At 48.7% G+C, this 19,167-nt stretch overlaps 1 protein-coding gene across 1 annotated transcript in view; it reads right to left on the reverse strand.

Annotated features, from left to right (window-relative positions):
• The window catches only part of VIPR2 (vasoactive intestinal peptide receptor 2), a 71,965-nt gene that overhangs the window by 12,608 nt on the left and 40,190 nt on the right, over window positions 1-19,167 (reverse strand). The window contains exons 5-6 of the mRNA XM_070369011.1: window positions 15,911-16,008; window positions 3,097-3,238 (exon numbers count right to left, since the gene is read on the reverse strand). Coding sequence (XP_070225112.1) covers window positions 3,097-3,238; window positions 15,911-16,008 — 240 coding nt within the window. The remainder of the gene's footprint in view (window positions 1-3,096; window positions 3,239-15,910; window positions 16,009-19,167) is intronic.

Below are 19,167 nucleotides of genomic sequence, written 5' to 3' on the forward strand. Positions count from 1 at the left end.
CTCGCTGCCGGTGCCTGGCACTAGGTTTCTCTCGCTCTGTTTCTTTCTAAGGCAGTTAAGCTTTACCAAAGCCGAGTGTGGGGCGGGGGTCCGGCATGTGGAGGACAGCAGGGCTGGGCCCGGTAAGTGGAAAGAGGCACGCTAAAACCCATCGATGAGACCCCGGGACTGGCGCCCCTCGCTGGAACACTGACAGAGGCCGGCCTGGTGTCGGGGAGAAGGAGCCCCCCATCGATGAGACCCCGGGACTGGCGCCCCTCGCTGGAACACTGACAGAGGCCGGCCTGGTGTCGGGGAGAAGGAGCCCACGCCCGAGGGTGGAGGGGCCCACGGTGAGCCCTGCTGGCCAGGGCAGGGGCATCCTGTACACGGGGCGCCCACGGCGACCAGCTCTGCTTGTTACAACTTAAATACACGTGCCCTTCACTGCCTCCAGTCTCTCTCCAGTCCCCCCTGACCGAGTGGTGGCAGAAAGAGAAACCAAGGTGTGTCTGTTACTGGCGGGATGGTCGCACAGACTACGTCACACCTTCCAGATTCAAAGTAAGAGACCCTGGGACCCTGGTAGACTCAGAGTTTCCAAGATACACTGTTGAAGGAGGAAAAAAGACAAAGTGTGTTTAACATGATTCCAATTCCTTCTTCTTAGTAAAAGGTTTAAAATGCCATGTCTGCACTTCTTCACTGCAGCTCATACGCCATCAACACACTCCAAGGGCAGAGGCTCTGGGGTGAGGGGCTGTCTGCTGACCTTCAGTCGTGGGAAGGCCGAGAGGCCAGCGGCCAGGACTGCACCCTGCTTGGTTCCCAGCGGGTCCTTGGCCAGTCCTGTGCCATCTGGGAGCCTCTACCACCCACGGCAGCCAGGCGTGCAGGGCGCTGAGCCCCAGGGCCTGCAGGAGGTCCTGCTGAAGGTCAGCTTCGGGTGGCCCTCGGGTCGCTTCTTTTCTCCAGACTGCAGCCGGTTTCCACGGTTTGGATGAAACCCAAGCCAAGGAGCAGCAGCGAGGTGCCCGTGTGTGTGGGCTGGCCTTGGTAGGGACGGAAGCCGGGTTCTGTCTCTAGGTCCACTTTATGAGCCAGTACAGCTGGCTTCTTTGAGGGCCAACCCCTTGCAAAGGACGAGAAAACTGCACCCACGTCCATGACTGTCCAAGGCACAATCCGGGGTCACACCTGGGAACGCTTGCCTCTCGGGCCCTATGGGGACATAAGCAACTCCCTACGGTGCTGGGGAGACTTACAGCGTCCACAGGTGCTAAGAGCAAGCAAACAGGAGATCTTACTTAAACGTGTGGAAGTGACGGCTGCAGGGCTGGGGAAGGAGGCTTTGTCACCTCTGCGGGCCTGAAGCCCGGAGCCCTCACTGCTCAGCGAGCAGCAGAGGCGAGGGCCACGGCCACGGCCACTTTCGTGGTTTCTGGTGTCTTGTGTGCCAGCTGCCCCACACTCGAGGACGTGGGCTCCCCCAGCACCACTCAAAGCCCCTGTCTTCAGAGCTGTCCTTCCAGGGTTGGAGCCAAACTTTCTTGATGGGACAGAATGTGAAGAGTGTGTGTGTGCCTGGGTGTGGGCACACATGGCTATGTGTCTGCATGCACGTGTGTGAGCACACACTGCTGTGTGTCTGCATGCACATCTCTGAGCACACACATGGCTGTGTGTCTGCATGCACATATGTGAGCACACACTGCTGTGTGTCTGCCTGCACGGGTGCATCTGTGTGTGTTGACAGGCTCTGCTCACTTCCCTTTCTCCTGCTCCCTCTCCCCTCTCTGCCCCTCTATTCTATCCTGGGCTGTGGAGCCCAGGACCCTCGGCAAAGTCAGGCCCCCAGCCCAACCTCCTGCCCTCCTCTCTGGGAGTACCCCTGTTCAGATGTTTCAGACCTCTGAGTTTGCCCCTAACGCTCCAGGCAGGTGGGACTTGGGGCAGGGACATCCAAGTTCCCATTCCTCCACCCCCACCTCCCTCAGCCTGGAGCCGGCCAGGTCCTCTGTCTACACAGCAGGACAGCATACTGCTCAGGTCAAGGGCCTGGTGTCCATGGGTCCATCAGGGTCACTACATCCTTTAATGAAGGAGGAGCTAAGTAAGGAGGGCTCCTTGTAGCAGAGTTCTGAGTAAGGCAGAGAAGCAGCAGAAGATTTCTCAGCCGGAGGAGAACTGGGTCTCCCGGGTCCTGGCCTCTGGGGGACCCCCGTCTGTGCAGAGGAGACTCCATCCCGGGACAAGAGCCCAGGGCTCCCCTTCCACCTGGGGTGGGACGTCCGAGTGGAGGGCCGTGCTGCTGATTTTACTGTTGCAGTCAGTCCACACGCCTCGCGGAGGGACTGTCCCCAGGGTATATTAACCTGCGGGCCGGGAAGCAGCTGCTCTAGTGTGGTAAAGGCTTTACTGTCTTAGAAAGACCCTGATTCAGACTTCTTCAGTCCAGAGGAATGGAGTCAGCAGATGGGTCCATCCATGCCGGATGCCGGTGGAAAGCCGGCTCTGGCTCCGCGTGGAAGAGCCGACCTGACCGGGTGACATGAAGAACCCGGACGAGGGAAGCACTGGACCGCGGCACGCTCCATGAATGCACCAAACTCAGCTTCCTCCTAAAGCCCCACTAAGTCCACCGCATGCCCCGCCTGCACCGCACAAACTCCCAGTCCGGGCGATCCCTGCGTGGCCCATTCACCGCACTGTGTCCTGGGCAGGTGCCAGGGCCACGCTCCCCAGGTGGTACCCGTCCTGCCAGCTGGAAGCATCCACCGCTCAGAATCCCGGACACAAGGGAGAAAACGGCGTCGCACGTGCCCACCCGTGTCCCTTTCTTCCAGCCCCCGGCTGCTGCTGGTCCCTCCGGCGGTGCCCTCGAGCAAGTCTGGTTTTGCCCGCATCAGCGCTCAGGCCGTGACCTCCCAGCGGGCAGCGCCTGTGCCCCCACTCACGGCACCTGCCGCCCTGAGTTGCTCTGAGCGCAGGCCGGACCCCACCCCACCTTGACCGGGGCCTCGGTGAAGCCGGCTCTGGACCTCATCACAGACGGAGGTCGGTGGCAGGCAGGAGTAAACAAGGCTGCCTAGAGGGCCCAGCCCCGTACAGCCTTACCCAGGAGGATGGCAGGTCCAGGCAGTGCAGCATCCCAGAGCTGGAGTACAGCACGTCGTCCTTGACCAGCACCGAGACGGCCCGCAGGATGAAGGACAAGAACAGGTTCAGGTGGATGTAGTTCCGGGTGCAGTGCAGCTTCCTGCCGAGGGGAGGTGGGGGGCGCGTGGGGGAGGGGCGGGGGGCGAGGAGGGCGAAGGGGAGGAAGGATGGGGAGGGGGGAGGGGGGCGGGGGGTGAGGAGGGCGAAGGGGAGGAAGGATGGGGACGGGGAGGAGGGAGGGAGGGGTGTGGGGGGGAGGGAGGGAGGGGTGTGGGGGGGCGGGGTTGAGGAGGGTGAAGGGGAGGATGGGGTGGGGGAATGGGAGTCATGGGAAGAGGGAGGAGATGGACAGTTAAACACTTCGACAGATGCCTGTGTGGCTTTAATGTTAAAGCTTCTTTTTTATGGAAGTGAACAATGTTGAAGACTCTTGAGAGTCCCTTGGACTGCAAGAAGATCCAACCAGTCCATCCTAAAGGAAATCAGTCTTGGGTGTTCATTGAAAGGACTGATGTTGAAGCTCCAATCCTTTGGCCACCTGATACAAAGAACTGACTCAGAAAAGACCCTGATGCTGGGAAAGATTGAAAGTGGGAGGAGAAGGGGACCACAGAGGATGAGGTGGTTGGATGGCATCACCGACGCAATAGACATGAGTTTGGGTAGACTCCAGCAGTTGGTGATGGACAGGGAGGCCTGGCGTGCTGCAATTCATGGGGTTGCAAAGAGTCAGACACGACTGAGCGACTGAACTGAACTGAACTGAACAATTTAAGTATTCCTTGTGTATTCAAGATGGTTTCTGCTTTGCATTACGGTACACATTTTTGGGTATCAATATTGCCCTTTGTTTCTGACTTTGCGCCTTAGAGCAGAGTCCTAGAAACAGGGCTTTGGGATAAATGTGGACAGCACAGCCACGGCGCATCTGAGCCTGCAGAAGCATGCCCCACTTCACAGATGTGAACACCATGTGTCTCTGCAGCAAACTTCCTGCAAGACCACCTCAAAGGACCTGTCTTTGAACAACTTTATGTGGTATTTGCTTCTCTAAAACATGTTAAGAACATTTTGTTTATAATCATTTTACAACACATAAATTCTGCTTTGGAGAAGATTTAATTAGATATTTGATTTAACTCTGACTTTTTATTGTTTGGAGACAAGCTGTTCCACACAAATGAACTTCCAAGATCATTAAAACATTAACTCCTCAAGTTGAAGTAGAGTTTACAAATTTGAAGGACATTAAAAATATATTCTAAGCAGACTTCCACCTGTGGCTCCAAAGAGAAACTTATCTGACCTCTCTCCCACGTCATCCCTGATTTAAAAAGCTGTCTACAGAGCTCTGGAGGGCAGCTGAGGCGGCTGGGATCTAAAGGGCTGGGGCCCTGGTGAGGAGGGAGCATCAGGCACTGCAGCCTCCTCTCATCTCCTGGCTGAGGGTTAACCCAGGTTTTAGGGCACAGCGCTGATTACAGAGCGGAGGCCCAGAGCTTGTAACAGCGTCACCAGATGGAACGGACGACAAAAGACGTTAAGGGCTTTCAAGGCAACAGAGTGGAGAAAAGGAAGCCACAGGGAGCCTCAAATTCTGCAGGCAGTTACCTAAGAGATTTTCCTTCTCTTTTTTTCCATTTCCCAAGGTGTTCATTTGTTGGATGAGTAGAAGGATTCCTAGGTTTTCATCTGAAACCCCTAAAGGGCTGTGACTTAGGAATAATGACAAACCAGCCTTCAGAGAGCCTAAAATGCGGCCTTAGATTGACTCAGTCCCTGCCTGGCTCAGGCTTGTCTGCCCATCTTGCTAGAAAGAGTAAATACTCTCTATGGTATGATACCATCTAAAGCCTCTATGATTTAATTATATGTAACTTCAATAATCAATTAATAAATATGCCAGAAATAGTACCAAATGATCAAATGCAGTTAAAAATGGAAAAACAAAAATAGAATAGATAGAGATCCAGATACTGGTATTTTAAGACATGACTATAAAATGGCTCTGATTAATATATCCAAGAAAATTAGAGGATGGTGCGCTAATAAATATTTCCCTTTACTTCTGACTTAGTGCCGAAGAATTGATCTTTTGAACTGTGGTGCTGGAGAAGACTCTTGAGAGTCCCTTGCACTGCAAGATCAAACCAGTCCATCCTAAAGGAAATCAGTCCTGAATATTCATTGGAAGGACTGATGCTGCACCTGAAGCTCCAATACTTTGGTCACCTGATGTGAAGAGCTGACTCACTGGAAAAGACCCTGATGCTGGGAAAGATTGAAGGCGGGAGGAGAAGGGGATGACAGAGGATGAGATGGCTGGATGGCATCACCGACTCGATGGACATGAGTTTGAGCAAGCTCCAGAAGTTGGTGAGGGACAGGGAAGCCCTGTGTGCTGCAGCCCATGCGGTCACAAAGAGTCTGACACAACTGAGTGACTGAACTGATACTGGCTAGAGGATGGTATTAATTGTAAAAATCAAATGGAAAATTGAAAATTTTAAAAAACCCATGAAATTAAGAATTAAATAGCTGGGTTTAAATATTAGATTAGACACAGTAAAATAGAGTATTATTATAAGTTGGAAAACAGATTGGTAGACTGTGTCTAAAGTCCTGCATGCATGTGCACTTAATCGTGTCTGACTCTTTGCAACCCATGGACTGCAGCCTGCCACACTCCTCTGTCGATGGGATTTTCCAGGCAGGAATACTGAGCAGGTTGCCATTTCCTCCACCAAGGGATCTTTCCAACCCAGGCATCAAATCTGTGTCTCTCGTGTCTCCTGCACTGACAGGATTCTTTACCACTGAGCCAGCTGGGAAGCCCATGTCTAAGGTAGAGAGAAACGAATTAATGGAACATAGAAAGAAATAAGAGGAAGTATACAGGAAATGTTGAAAATATTTATCATGTGAAAATGGTGTTTCAGAAAGAAAGGAGAGAGAGAATAAGGTAGAGGAAATATTTGAAGAGCTGCTGGCCAAGAATTTTTGAAACTGATAAAATATAATAACAGATTAAAGGAATTCCACTAACCCCAAGAAGGAGGATTACACAGAAAACCACACTAAAGCCCATGACAGCAAAAGTGCTAAAAACCAAAGACAAAGAAAAAAATCTTCAAAGGACCCAGAGAAAAAGACTCATCCTTCAGCAGCATTATGGTGAGACTGGAAGCTGACTTTCAAAAGAAATAACGATGTATATCTTCAAAGTGATGAAAAAGAGTAACTGCCAACAAAGAATTCGGTCCTCTCAAAAATATCCTCAAAAGTGAAGGCAAAATTAAGATGATTTCAGGCAATCAATAGCCATGAGAATTCATTGCTGGGAGGCCTGGTCTCCTAAAAGGAGATCTTCAGGGAGGAAGTTGACCCAGATGGAAACGTGAAGATGCAGGAAGGAAAGAGGAAGATGGGCAATTCTAAACAAATACTGAGTTTGAAAATAACAAAAATAGTGATCACGCATGTGGCATTTAAAATATGTGCACAATTAGAATACATGACAATGACGCAGAAGTCATGAGGCTGAAGGGAAGGCTTGAGTTACCTGGAAGAGATGGAAATAGTAACTGGAGGTTAATGCCTGTGAGACACGGATGCACTTTGTTAACATGAGGTGGAAACCAGAGGAAGAAGCACTGAATATACGACTAACGATCCAAAAGGGAAACACTGGAATAATAAAAACACTTGACAACTTAAAAACAAACACGAATAGAGTGCAGGGGCCACAGAACAGCTGAGACAATAGCGAAGAGATGGAGGCAGACTGAAAGTGCAGCTTGCCAGCAAGCAGTCGGAACGTGAGCGGAAGACACTGTGTGCACGACTAAAAACAGACTGGAAGTAAAGAACAAATCTCAATTAAGTGGAGCTTACAGAACACGCAAATGTAAAATAGAGATGAATCTTGCAGATATCAAAGAAAAGAAGGCAGACATAGCTACACTAATGTAGACTTATTTTTAAGGCAAGGCGCGTTACTAAACATGGACAGCTTACAGGAAGACAAAACATGAAACGGGGGTGCCCCTAATAACATAACCTTGAAGTGTGTAAAGCAAACAGTGAAATAAATAAATGGAGATATAGTTAAGTCCACAATTATAGCTGGAGATTTTAATACACGTCTCTCAGTGACTATAGAACACGTGAAAGTGTTAGCTGTCCAGTCGTGTCCGCCACTCTGTGACTCCACGGACCGTAGCCGCCGGGGAAGTAGTTAAGCGAAACAGTAAAATTTAGAATATTTAAATAACACGATTGATAAATGATGGAAATGATATATGTAGCACACAAACCAGTAACTGTAGGATTTGCACTGTCTTAAAATGAAAATGAAACTTTGACTAAAAAAGACCAGATTCTGAGTCACAAATCAAATCTTAACAAATTTCAGAGGATTTAATTCATGTGGTATGGTCTCTGATTACCACAAGTTAAGCCAGAAATCATTAGCAAGCTGAATAGAAAACTAATAACAGATTGGAAATTAAACTATAAAATTTTATAGTTAAAAGATAATCAAAAGAAGAGCTTAGAAAAACTATGACTAAATGATAATGAAAAACACATCTTTAAACTTGAAAGATGGGAATGAAGCAGATCTGAGAGGGAAATTTGTAGATATAAATAAAAGCAGTTTAAACAAAGGAAGGCTGAACATCTAACTTAACAAGCTAGAAAAAGAACACCAAATCGAAACCAGAGAACACAAAAGGAAGGAAGTAATGAAGATAAGAAGGCATGTCAGTAAGTTAATAAATAAGCATACAAGAGAAAAAAGTCAAAAGCTGGTTCTTGGAAAACACTGATAAAACTGATAAAACTTTATACAGTATGATTCATCAAGATACAAAGAAGGAAAGTAACAACGACCAGTGTTGTTCAGTGTCTGACTCTTTGCAACTCCATGAACTGCAGAACACCAGGCTTCCCTGTTCTTCACAATCTCCTGGAGTTTGCTCAAACTCATGTCCATTGAGTCGATGATGCCATCCAACCATCTCATCCTCTTCACCTCTTCTCCTCCTGCCTTCAATCTTTCTGAGCATCAGGGTGTTTAGTCAGCTGTTCTCATCAAGTGGTCAAAGTATTGGAGCATCAGCTTCAGCATCAGTCCTTCAAAAGAATATTCAGTGTTATTTCCTTTAGGATTGACTGGTTTGATCTCCGTGCAGTCCAAGGGACTCTCAAGAATCTTCTCTGACACCACAGCTCAAAAGCATCAATTCTTTGGTGCTCAGCTTTCCTTATAGTCCAACTCTCACATCCATATATGACTACTGGAAAAACCATAGCTTTGACTATACGGACCTTTGTCAGCAAAATAATGTCTCTGCTTTTTAATATACTGTCTAGGTTTGTCATAGCTTTTCTTCCAAGCAGCAAGCATCTTTTAATTTCATGGTTTGCTGTCACCGGCCACAGTGATTTTGGAGTCCAAGAAAAGAAAACCTGTCACTGTTTCCCCATCTATTTGTCATCAAGTGATGGGACCGGATGCCATGATCTTAATTTCTTGAATGTTGAGTTTTAAGCCAGCTTTTTCACTCTCCTTTTTCACGTTCATCAAGAGGCTCTTTAGTTCCCCTTCACTTTCTACCATTAGAGTGGTATCATCTGCATATCTGAGGTTGCTGATACTTCTCCTGGCAATCTTGATTCCAGCTCGTGATTCATTCATTCCAGCATTTTGCATGATGTACTCTGCATATGAGTTAAATAAGCAGGGTGACAATCTACAGCCATGATGTACTCCTTTCCCAATTTTGAACCAGCCCATTGTTCCATGTGCATTTCTAACTGCTGCTTCTTGACCTGCATACAGGTTTCTCAGGAGGCAGGTAAGGTGGTCTGGTATTCCCATCTCTTTAAGAATTTTCCACAGTTTGTTGTGGTCCACATAGTCAAAAGCTTTATCATAGTCAATGAAGCAGAAGTAGACATTTTTCTGGAATTCTCTTGCTTTTTCTATGAGCCAACAGATGTGGGCAATTTGATGTCTAGTTCCTCTGCCTTTTCTAAATCCAACTTATACATCTGGAAGTTCTTTGTTCACGTACTGTTGAAGCCTCATTTGAAGGATTTTGAACATTGCCTTGCTAGCATTTGAAATGAGTGAAATTGTGCAGTAGTTTGAACATTCTTTGGCATTTCCTTTCTTTGCGATTGGAATGAAAACTGACCTTTTCCAGTCCTATGGCCATTACTGAATTTTCCACATTTGCTGGCATGTTGATTGCAGCACTTTAAAAGTATCATCTTTTAGGATTTTAAATAGTTCAGCTGGAATTCCATGACCTCCACTAGCTTTGTTTGTAGTACTGACTCCCATGGCTCACTTGACTTCACATTCCAGGAGACGACTCTACACATGGACATCACCAGATTGTCAATAGCAAAATCAGATTGATTATAATCTTTGCAGCTGAAGATGGAAAAGCTCTATACAGTCAGCAAAAACAAGACCTGGAGTTGACTCTGGCTCAGATCATGAGCTCTTTATTGCAAAATTCAGGCTTAAATTGAAGAAAGTAGGGAAAACCACTAGGCCATTCAGGTATGACCTAAATCAAATCCCTTATGATTATACAGTGGAGGTGACGAATAGATTCAAGGGATTAGATCTGGTAGAGTGCCTGAAGAACTATGGACAGAGGTTTGTAACACTGTACAGGAGGGGGTGATCAAAACCACCCCAAGAAAAAGAAATGCAAGAAGGCCAAATGGTTGTCTGAGGAGGCCTCACAAACAGCTGAAAGAAGAGAAGCTAAAGGCAAGGTAGAAGGGAATGAAATACCCAAGTGAATGCAGAGTTAAAGCCTTCTTAAGTGAGCAATGCAAAGAAATAGAGGAAAACAATAGAATGGGAAGGACTAGAGATCTCTTCAAGAAAACTGGGCATACCAAGGGAACACTTCATGCAAAGATGGGCACAACGAAGGACAGCAAGGAGCTAACAGAAGCAGAAGAGATTAAGAGGCGATGGCAAGAGCACACAGAACTATAGAAAAAAGATCTTAATGACCCAGATACCCATGATGGTGCGGTTACTCACCTATAGCCAGATATCCTGGAGTATGAAATCACGTGGGCCTTAGGAAGCATTACTACAAACTAAGATGACCAATACCAGGAATGAAAAAGGAGGTATCAGTATAGCTCTTACGCACGTGAAAACATAAGAGATATAGATGAAATGAGCAGACTCCTTGAAAAATACAGTTTATAATTAACATAAAGAGAAACAGAGAATTTGAATCATCCTATGTCTGTTTTTAAAAAATTGAACCTAAAAATAAAACCTTCCCACATGACAGTCCTCCACCCAGATGGCTTTCCTGGTGAATTCCACAAACGCCACAGAGGAAGCAGCGCCTTATTCAACCTTCACTATCCCACAGAATAGGAAGGAGGGCACTTGCTCATTCACTTGTGGGCCAGCATAACCGTCAGAGCAGAGCCTGATTTTACAAGAAAGGGAGTTATAGATTAAATTCATGAGTGTAGACACAAAAGCCCTAAACAAGACATTAGTAAACTAAACCCAGCTACATAGTAAAAGGATAGTACGTAGAACAACCAAGTAGGAATGAAAGGGAGATTTAATATCAGAAAACCTCCCTATATAATTTTCACATTAAATGAACTTATGAGAAAAAACCACCTACTTATGTCAATATATGCAGAAAAATTATCACAAAATTCATAACCCATTCATGATTAAAAATTCAGAAAACTGGGAATTGAAAGGAGTGTTCTTAATCTGATATAGAGTATCATCAAAATATCTGTAGTGAATTTCCTGCTTTACAGTGAAATACCTAAAGCTCCCACTGTGAGCTCAGAAATAAGGGCAGGGGCTCTGCTACCGTCACCTCCAGTCACCAAGACATGAGCCGCACATGGAAGAATCCAGATGGATTTACCTAATAAGTATAAAATTCATAAATTAAGCAAGGCTGCTGAAGCAAGATTAATACACAGAAATCACTTCCTTTTCTAGAAAGTTAATACACACATATATACAATAGCATAAACAAGGACTTTGGCATGACTATCAAAAGATGTCCAAGATATTTACTCAGAAGACCACAGAAGAGTATTGAAAGAAATTAAGAAAGCCCAAACCAAGGGAAGGAGCTCCTAAAGTCATGGCTGGGTGATTTAAAATGGTGAAGGTGTCCAGTCTGTCCAAGCTGATCTACAGATTCAATGCAATCCAAAATGAAATCTCATCAATTTTTTTTAATGGCTACTGACAAACTGATCGATTATGGAATTGCAGATGACCAACCTCTTCGTAATGAGAAACAAGAGTTGACAGGCGTACATTGCTGGAAATCAGGGCTCGTTATAAGGCACAGTGGTTACAGCCACGCAAAAATGGCAGGGGAGAGAGGAAGGGGCAGACAGGACAGTGCGCAGTCCTGCTGCCGCCGCCGCGGTGCCCTGGCGCAGGCTGGCTTTCCAGGCAATGGCCTTGGAGAAGCTGAATACACACACAGAGAAAGCACGTGAATCTCAACCCCTACCTCACACCACCCACAAAAACAAACCACCCGTGGATCATAACCCAAACACAAGAGATTAAACAATAAAATTTCTAGATGGTAACAGGCTTAGGAAGCTCTGACCATAATGACAAATAGTCAACAGACTTGATTAAAATGAAGAACTTTCACTGATCAAAAACCTCATCAGGGGAGTATAAAGTTGAACCACAGTGCTGGAGATACAATCTGTAATTCCCAGGGCTGACAAAAGGCTGCACTTCAGAACTCCTAAAAATTAACTTAAAAAAAAAGAGAGACAGCTGAATAGAAAAATGAGCAAACACTTGAAATGGTACTGCAAAAAAAAAAAAAAAATTAAAAAGTTTCCAAACATGATATCATGATCCACCAGGGAAATGCAAATTAAAACCACAGTTCTATATTATACAGACCCAACTGCATGGCAACAGCTTTTAAAATTGGGATAACAAATGGTGTGGGAGATGGAGTAGAAGGAATCTTCACTCAGCAGGTGTGAGTGTGCAGCACCCGGAGAGAAAGAGTGTGTGCATGGCTATGATCAGGCAAGACGTATGATTATAAAACAGATGGGAATATAAGGGGAGGCGTGCACACACTCACACACCTGAAGAAGTGTCTACATGTGTGCAGGAGACGGCACATGCTGTTCACAGCAGCACTGCCTGTCGTCAAACAGCTGCCCCGAGCTCCATGAACACTGAATGAGTAAGTGCGCTGTGTTATCTTCACACAGGACAACCACACGCAACAACGCGGATCAATCTCCCTGCAAAATGCTGAGTGAGGAGCCCCGAGACTGGGCATTCCTCCCGTAAGTTCTAAAAGAGTCAAATTAGCGCTGCAGTCAGAGCTCTGAGTCGCGATCACCTGCTGGGAAGTGGGAGCTGACGGACAGGCGGTGTCCCAAGCCCGGCTCTGGGGCTGCTCCTGCTGGGCCGCGGCCTGGGCGCTGAGCTCGTGGGGAGATGGGTCTCAGCGTGGGGAGCCCTACCCAGGCCCTGCTGCAGGCTTCACTCAGGGAAGGCTGTTCTCTGTGTAACGGACCACAGGGGCCTCAGTAGTGAGGTGTGCTCTGTGTGTGCAACAGACCCATGGGGCCTCGGTCGTGAAGTCTGTTTCATGCGTGTAACACGCCCACAGGGTCTCAGTCACGAAGTCTGTTCCACATGTGTAACACGCCCGCAGGGCCTCAGTTGTGAAGTCTGTCCCACATGTGTGACACGCCTGCAGGGCCTCAGTCGTGAAGTCTGTCCCATATGTGTGACACGCCTGCAGGGCCTCAGTCGTGAAGCCTGTTCTGCGTGTAGCACGCCCGCAGGGCCTCAGTCGTGAAGTCTGTTCTGTGTGTGTAACATGACTCAGTAATGAAGCCTGTTCTGTGTGTGTAACACGCCCGCAGGGCCTCAGTAGTGAAGCCTGTTCTGTGTGTGTAACATGACTCAGTAGTGAAGCCTATTCTGCGTGTGTAACACGCCCGCAGGGCCTCAGTCGTGAAGTCTGTTCCCTGTGTTTGGCACGCCCGTGACTGTGTGAACAGATTCCTGAAGGTGAATGGGGTGCATGTGGCTGTGGATCCGACCCTGCCATCCCCTGTTCAGCAGCAGGGCCTCCTTCTCAAGTTGCTACAACTGGGATCAAGAGCACTCACCTGCTGGAGGTGTTGTAAGGACCAAATTATTAATAACGACCCTGATGAAACGCACAGCACAGGCTGGAGCAATCACTGCAGCTGCTCCTGGGCCCGTGAGTAAAGGCCCGTGAGCACATGCTGGACCCCGGGACGCGGTCAGGAGCACAGCGACCGACCGCCCACGACTCCCGCGCAGAGCTGGGCCCTGCGCCGGCTCCCAAGTCTGCACGCCCCTGGACGAACGAGACGCTCCCTCTCTGTCTGCAAAGTAAGGTCGTGGTGGCTCGGTCCTTTCTCAGCCTCTGGGCTGTTTTGGAGAACAAATGTTGGGTGACCGCAAAGAAGTCTGTTTCTTGGGTGTGGTGACCAAGACAATGGGGCGTGTTATTTTTATAACGTGGGTTTTAGACTCAGCTGTCTCACAGCTCTCTGGGGGTGGCGTGACCAGGCGGACAGAAACCCAGACGGAAGGCGGAGCCCAGCCTGCAGCTGTTCCTCACTGAGCCAGCGGCGCAGTGACTGCCACTGCAGGAGTGTGCTGCCCATAACCAAGCATCTTCTCTTGCAGAGAAGATGGTGTTTGATATGCATAAAGCCACCTGAGATCCTCCTCACGGGTCATGACCGTACTTGCAATAGTTAAATAGGCCGTGAAGGACAAACCCGAGGGAGACTGTTGATGTCAGTGTTAGTCGCTCAGTCGTGTCCGATTCTTCGTGACCCCACGGACTGTAGACCGCCAGGCTCCTCTGTCCATGGAATTCTCCGGGCAAGAAAATCAGAGTGGATAACCATGCCTTTCTCCAGGGGAATGTTCCTGACCCAGGGATCGAATTTTACCAGCTGAGCCACCACGGAAGCCCCATACTGATATCAAGTATATGGTTTGCTCGAGATAGGAGCTCTGAGTTTTTTCTCATTCAAGTTACCCTGTGCCAGCTTACCTCCTTAAATTTTTTTTTCTGTATTAACAATTTCTATATTTAAAAATGTACAGTTAAATATAGAAGATAGCATAGCAAATAGTAATAATATTATATCAGTTTCTTAAAAGAGTTTTTTATCATATACAACGACAGGTCTTCCCTACACTTTTCAAAGTGCAGTTCTGGATTAAAGGCACTGCCTCATTCTTCTTGAGAATGATCAGCCACCTGTCACACCTGAGATGCCTGAACGGAGAGAAGCACCAGCCAACAGCTGCTGGGATCTCGTCTACACGCTCCGTTGCCTCCACTCGCTCATTTTCTTCCAAGAATGGATCTCCTAATTTTTAAAATTCTCCATTTGCTATGCCACTGATGTTATCTGAAGGCTGACCGACACCTGATCTACATTTTAGCAGAGAGAAAGAAGACGTGGTGTGTGGAGGAAAAGGAAAAGGAGGGAGTCTTGCCAAGAGAGCACCCACACGGGGCTGGAGGCCTGGAGGCAGTGGGCTGCCCACGTCTCAGCCGATGGAATCTGAGCTCTGACCACCTACTGTCTGACAAAGGTGCCCAGAAGGTCTGCACAGTGTCCCCGAAATCAGGCGCGTGTGGGCCCCCGACCCTGAACAACTCGTCACAGTCTACGCCGTGACGACACCATTTCCCTCTGTGTCAGGGCCAGTCCCAATTCCTGCCAGACGTCTTTAACAACCCGCGGCTTCTGCCTTTACCAGCCTCCAACTCCTTCTCCTCCCCGGAACCCTCTCAGGTTTACCTGAATCTGTGTCTCCCAAGTTGCAATTCCTAAGACCCCCAAATAAAGCTCTTTGTTGTCTACAGATTATTTTTTGACAGGTGATCAAAACCCTTTAAAATAAGCTGGAGAGCACCCATTTTACTAAGGCTAGTGATGCTTAAGACATGGATTTAACCTGAAAGTAAAAGCTTTTCTCAGGTGGAAGCGTCTACACCTCCTTCACACCCCACCACCAGCCACAAGACGTCTGGCGTTAGCTCCAGAGACAGTGAGGGTCCGGGCGCAGGGGAGGAGCAGGCTGAGTAGGGAGCGCCCCCTACATGCGGCGTGGGTCCGTCAGCTTGTGTACTTCACAGACGCACAGAGAGAAGGCAGTCTGCTCCGCATCACGCCGCCGCTACGAGACCGGCCCGGATTTGAACCTGTCCTCCTGAACACATGACACTGTCTCTCAACAGAGTGCCCCCACAGCTTCAACCCGGGCGGTGTTCTGAGCGGGGAGGGGAAGGCCAGGCTGCGTCTGTTTTCAAAGCATGGCATCAGTAGGGGCTTCACTGGCGGCTCAGCTGGTAAAAAATTTTGCCTGCAACGCAGATGACTCAGGTTCCATCCCTGGGTCAGGAACATTGCCCTGGAGAAGGGCATGGTTACTCACTCTGATTTTCTTGCCTGGAGAATTCCAGCACTTGAACTGCATTCTTGTCCACGGTCAGCATTGTCTCCTCAAATGAGACGTGCAGATCTCAGCGTCAGCATCCTACTGTACCTTCCAAGGGAGTCTGGCCGGCTCGGCACAGAGGAGGGCGGGGGCGTGGTCTCTGCCCCCCTCACGGGCTGAGACAGCTCAGATGGATGCTTTCCCATCTTGTTTTTGGCAGAATCACTCATTTCTGCTGCTTACCTGAAGAGGCAAAGAATTATGCTTCCTGTTGTAAGGGAGATCAGAGACACGCTGTAGCCCAGGGTGTAAATGGCCTTCACCAGAATGTAGAACGTGATCTGAAAGAGAAGGAGATGCGTCCGTGAGCCGCAGCGGGGCCCTCCTCCTCGGGAGGGGCTGGGGGGCTGCTGCTGCAGGCATGACGGAGCAGTAATGTCCTGGAGCTCCACCTCCGCCCTGAGCCAGAAACGACACTCAACGCCCACCTGTTCCCTTCCATGGCACCGTGAACCACTTGGCCTGGTCTCCATAAGGCAAACCTGTCTGGAGGGTGCCAGCTGGGGAACCTCAGGAAGCCAGGACGGTGGGCGGCACCTTTGGAGGTAAGCACCAGGCCTGCCCAGAGCAGTCAGCCCTCCAGACGCAGGGACCCATCTCTGCAGCTCGTGCTCGCCTCTGGGGGGAGAAGCCCACCCCGGTGGGTGCTGCGCCCAGCCCGTGGTCTTCCCCGAGGTCACCCTGCCCACGGAAATAGCCACTTTCAAGCAGAACCGGGCGGGTCTGACCCGGGAAGACCAGCCTGAGGCAGGATCCTGCCTCCATGGCGTGTGGCTCCCGGCTCCCACAGCGGACCCCTGGTGTGATCTGGGTTAAGTGAATGGGACGGCAGAGGTAAGCGTGAGAGAAACGGCAGATCCTGCCTCCAGCGACCCCGAGGCCCACGGGTCAGCGTGTGTGGGATGGTCACTCTTTGTGGCCTCGAGCTGCAAGGGAGGAAGCAGGGATGCACTGGCCTTCACAGCATCCTTGGAAACCCGCACTGGAGGTCTGCCCCCTTGTCGCCCTGACGCGGGGTCACAGGTAGGACGGGCCTGTTTGCAGCTGCTGCCACCGTGTCATCTGCAGTTACAGTGCAGGCGGGACCGTTGGAAAATGACATATTTCAAGCCCACGGAAAGCACAAAAAACGAAGTGATGAGCACACACACTTGCAAACAGACCCCAGAAGCGAAGCCACAGCTGAGTAAAACCAGGGGGCGCCCGGGACCCTCCCCAGGCGTGAGGCCCGCAGTGTACCTATAACACACGCGGTCTGTTCTCGGGTCTTGGCGGGGTCGCGGGCGGTCTCCTCTCCTGTAGCCGCCTCCCTGCTGCTTGTCCTCCGCGCCCCATCGCGCTGTTTGCAGTTGCCCCGCCTCCTTTATTATTGTTCAGTCTCTGCTGCGTTTTCCCTTCTCCGCCTTTTTCTCACGTTTCCTGACTCTCAGTGCCCCCTCTGCTTTCTGCGTCCCCGGAAGCACACTCCTCAGGCTCGTCTGATGGGTCTGTGGCCGTGGACCCATCAGGCTTGTTTTCTGGACCGTCTCTTCCCGCTGCGTTTCTGAGCGCACTCTGTGCTGGATCCCGAGAGTCCCAGGCGCGGGCAGAGGCCGCGTCCGCGCGGTCTGCGGTGGGCAGCCTGTCTCAGACTCTCAGCGGCTGGGTGCTTTCCGGGCTCACCGCAGCTGCCTGGCTGGGGATGGCCCTCTGTCCACGGTGCCTGGGTGGCGGGGTCTGTCCCTCCTGCTGGGGCTCCGATCACAGTGACACTGCCGCTCATCCCAGGGACCCTCCAGGGCCTGCCCCCTCACCCCTCTGCGGTGTCCTGGCAGTTTCTTTGGACTTTTCTTCCCTGTTCCAGAAATTTCTTTTCATCTGTAACTGATTTTGCTCTTTGATGAATCTACTTGAGTTTCATTTTAAAACTGAAGTGTAATTGATTTACAGTGTTGTCTTGGTTTCAGATGTACTGCACGATGACTCAGTTACACACACATGTTCGTTTCCTTTATAGGTTATTACAGAATACTGGGCATGATTCCCCTGTTGTCTGTTTTACAGACAGTAGTGTGTGTCTTAGTTCCAAGCCTCCCCCCGTCTGCTTTGTTAACCATGTTCGCCTTCTGTGTCTGTAAGTCCGTTTCTGTTTCGTAAATAAGTCCATCTGTATCATATTTTACATTTCACATACAATTAATACCACGTGACTTTCGTCTTTTCTGACTTCACTTAGTATGATCATCTCCAGGCACCTCCGTGTTGCTGCAAATGGCATTATTCCATGCTCTCTGAGTGGCGTTCCACTGTACGTATGCACCACCTCTTCTTAATCCGTTCACCCACCGGTGGACAAACATGTTTCCATGCCCTGGCTACTGGAGACGGTGCTGTGATGAACACTGGGATGAATGTTTCTTTTCTAGTCAGAATTTTCTCCACATACATGCCCAGGAGTGGGATTGCTGGATCATATGGTAGCTCTATTTTGGCTTTTAAAGGAACCTCCACAGTGTTCTCCATTGTGGCCGCACCGACTTACACTCCCACCAACAATGTAGGAGGGTTGCTTTTTCCCCACACTCTCTTCAGCATTTATTTTTTGTAGAATTTTTAATGATGGCCATTCTGACCAGGGTGAAGTGATGCCTCCTTGCACTTTTGATTTCCATTTCCTTACTAATTAGCGATGTTGAGCGTGTTTTCATGTGCCTGTTGACCACCCGTATGTCTTCTTTGGAGAAATGCCTAGGTCTCCTGCTCATTTTTTTATTGGGTTGTTTGTCTTACTGTTTTTGGGTTGCATGAAGTATTTGTATATTTTGGAAACTAAGCCTATGTCAGTCTCATCGTTTGCAAATATTTTCTCCCAGCCGTAGGTCGTCTTTTCATTTGGTTTATGCTTTCATTCACTGTGCAGAAGCTTATAAGCTCAAGCTCCACTTGTTTATTTTTACTTTTGTTTCTATTGCCTTGGAAGACTGATCTAAGAAAACGCTGCAATGATTTATGTCAGAATGTTTTGCCTATGTTCTCTTCTAGGAGTTTCATAGCATCCTGCCTCATATTTAAGTCTTTAAGTCATTTTGAGTTGATTCTTGTATATAGTATGAGGGAGTGTTCTAACTTCATGATTTATATGCAGCTGTCCAGTTTTCCCAATCCCACTTGCTGAAGAGACTGTTTTTTCTCTGTTGTATATCCTTGTCTCCTTTGTTGAAGATTAATTGGCCATCGATGTGTGGGTCTATTTCAGACTCTCTGCCCTGTCTCATTGATCCATGTGTCTGTCTTTGTGTCAATACCATGCTGCTTTGATTACTGTAGCTTTGTGGTATTGTCTGAAGTCTGGGATGGTTATGCCTCAAGCTTTGTTCTTATTCTTCAATACTGCTTTGGTAATTCTGGGCCATTCATGGCTCTATATAATTTTTAGGGTTATTTGTTCTAGTTCTGTGAAA

This window comes from Bos mutus, chromosome 4 (genome assembly GCF_027580195.1).
Source record: "Bos mutus isolate GX-2022 chromosome 4, NWIPB_WYAK_1.1, whole genome shotgun sequence".
In the NCBI taxonomy this organism is placed as follows: domain Eukaryota; kingdom Metazoa; phylum Chordata; class Mammalia; order Artiodactyla; family Bovidae; genus Bos; species Bos mutus.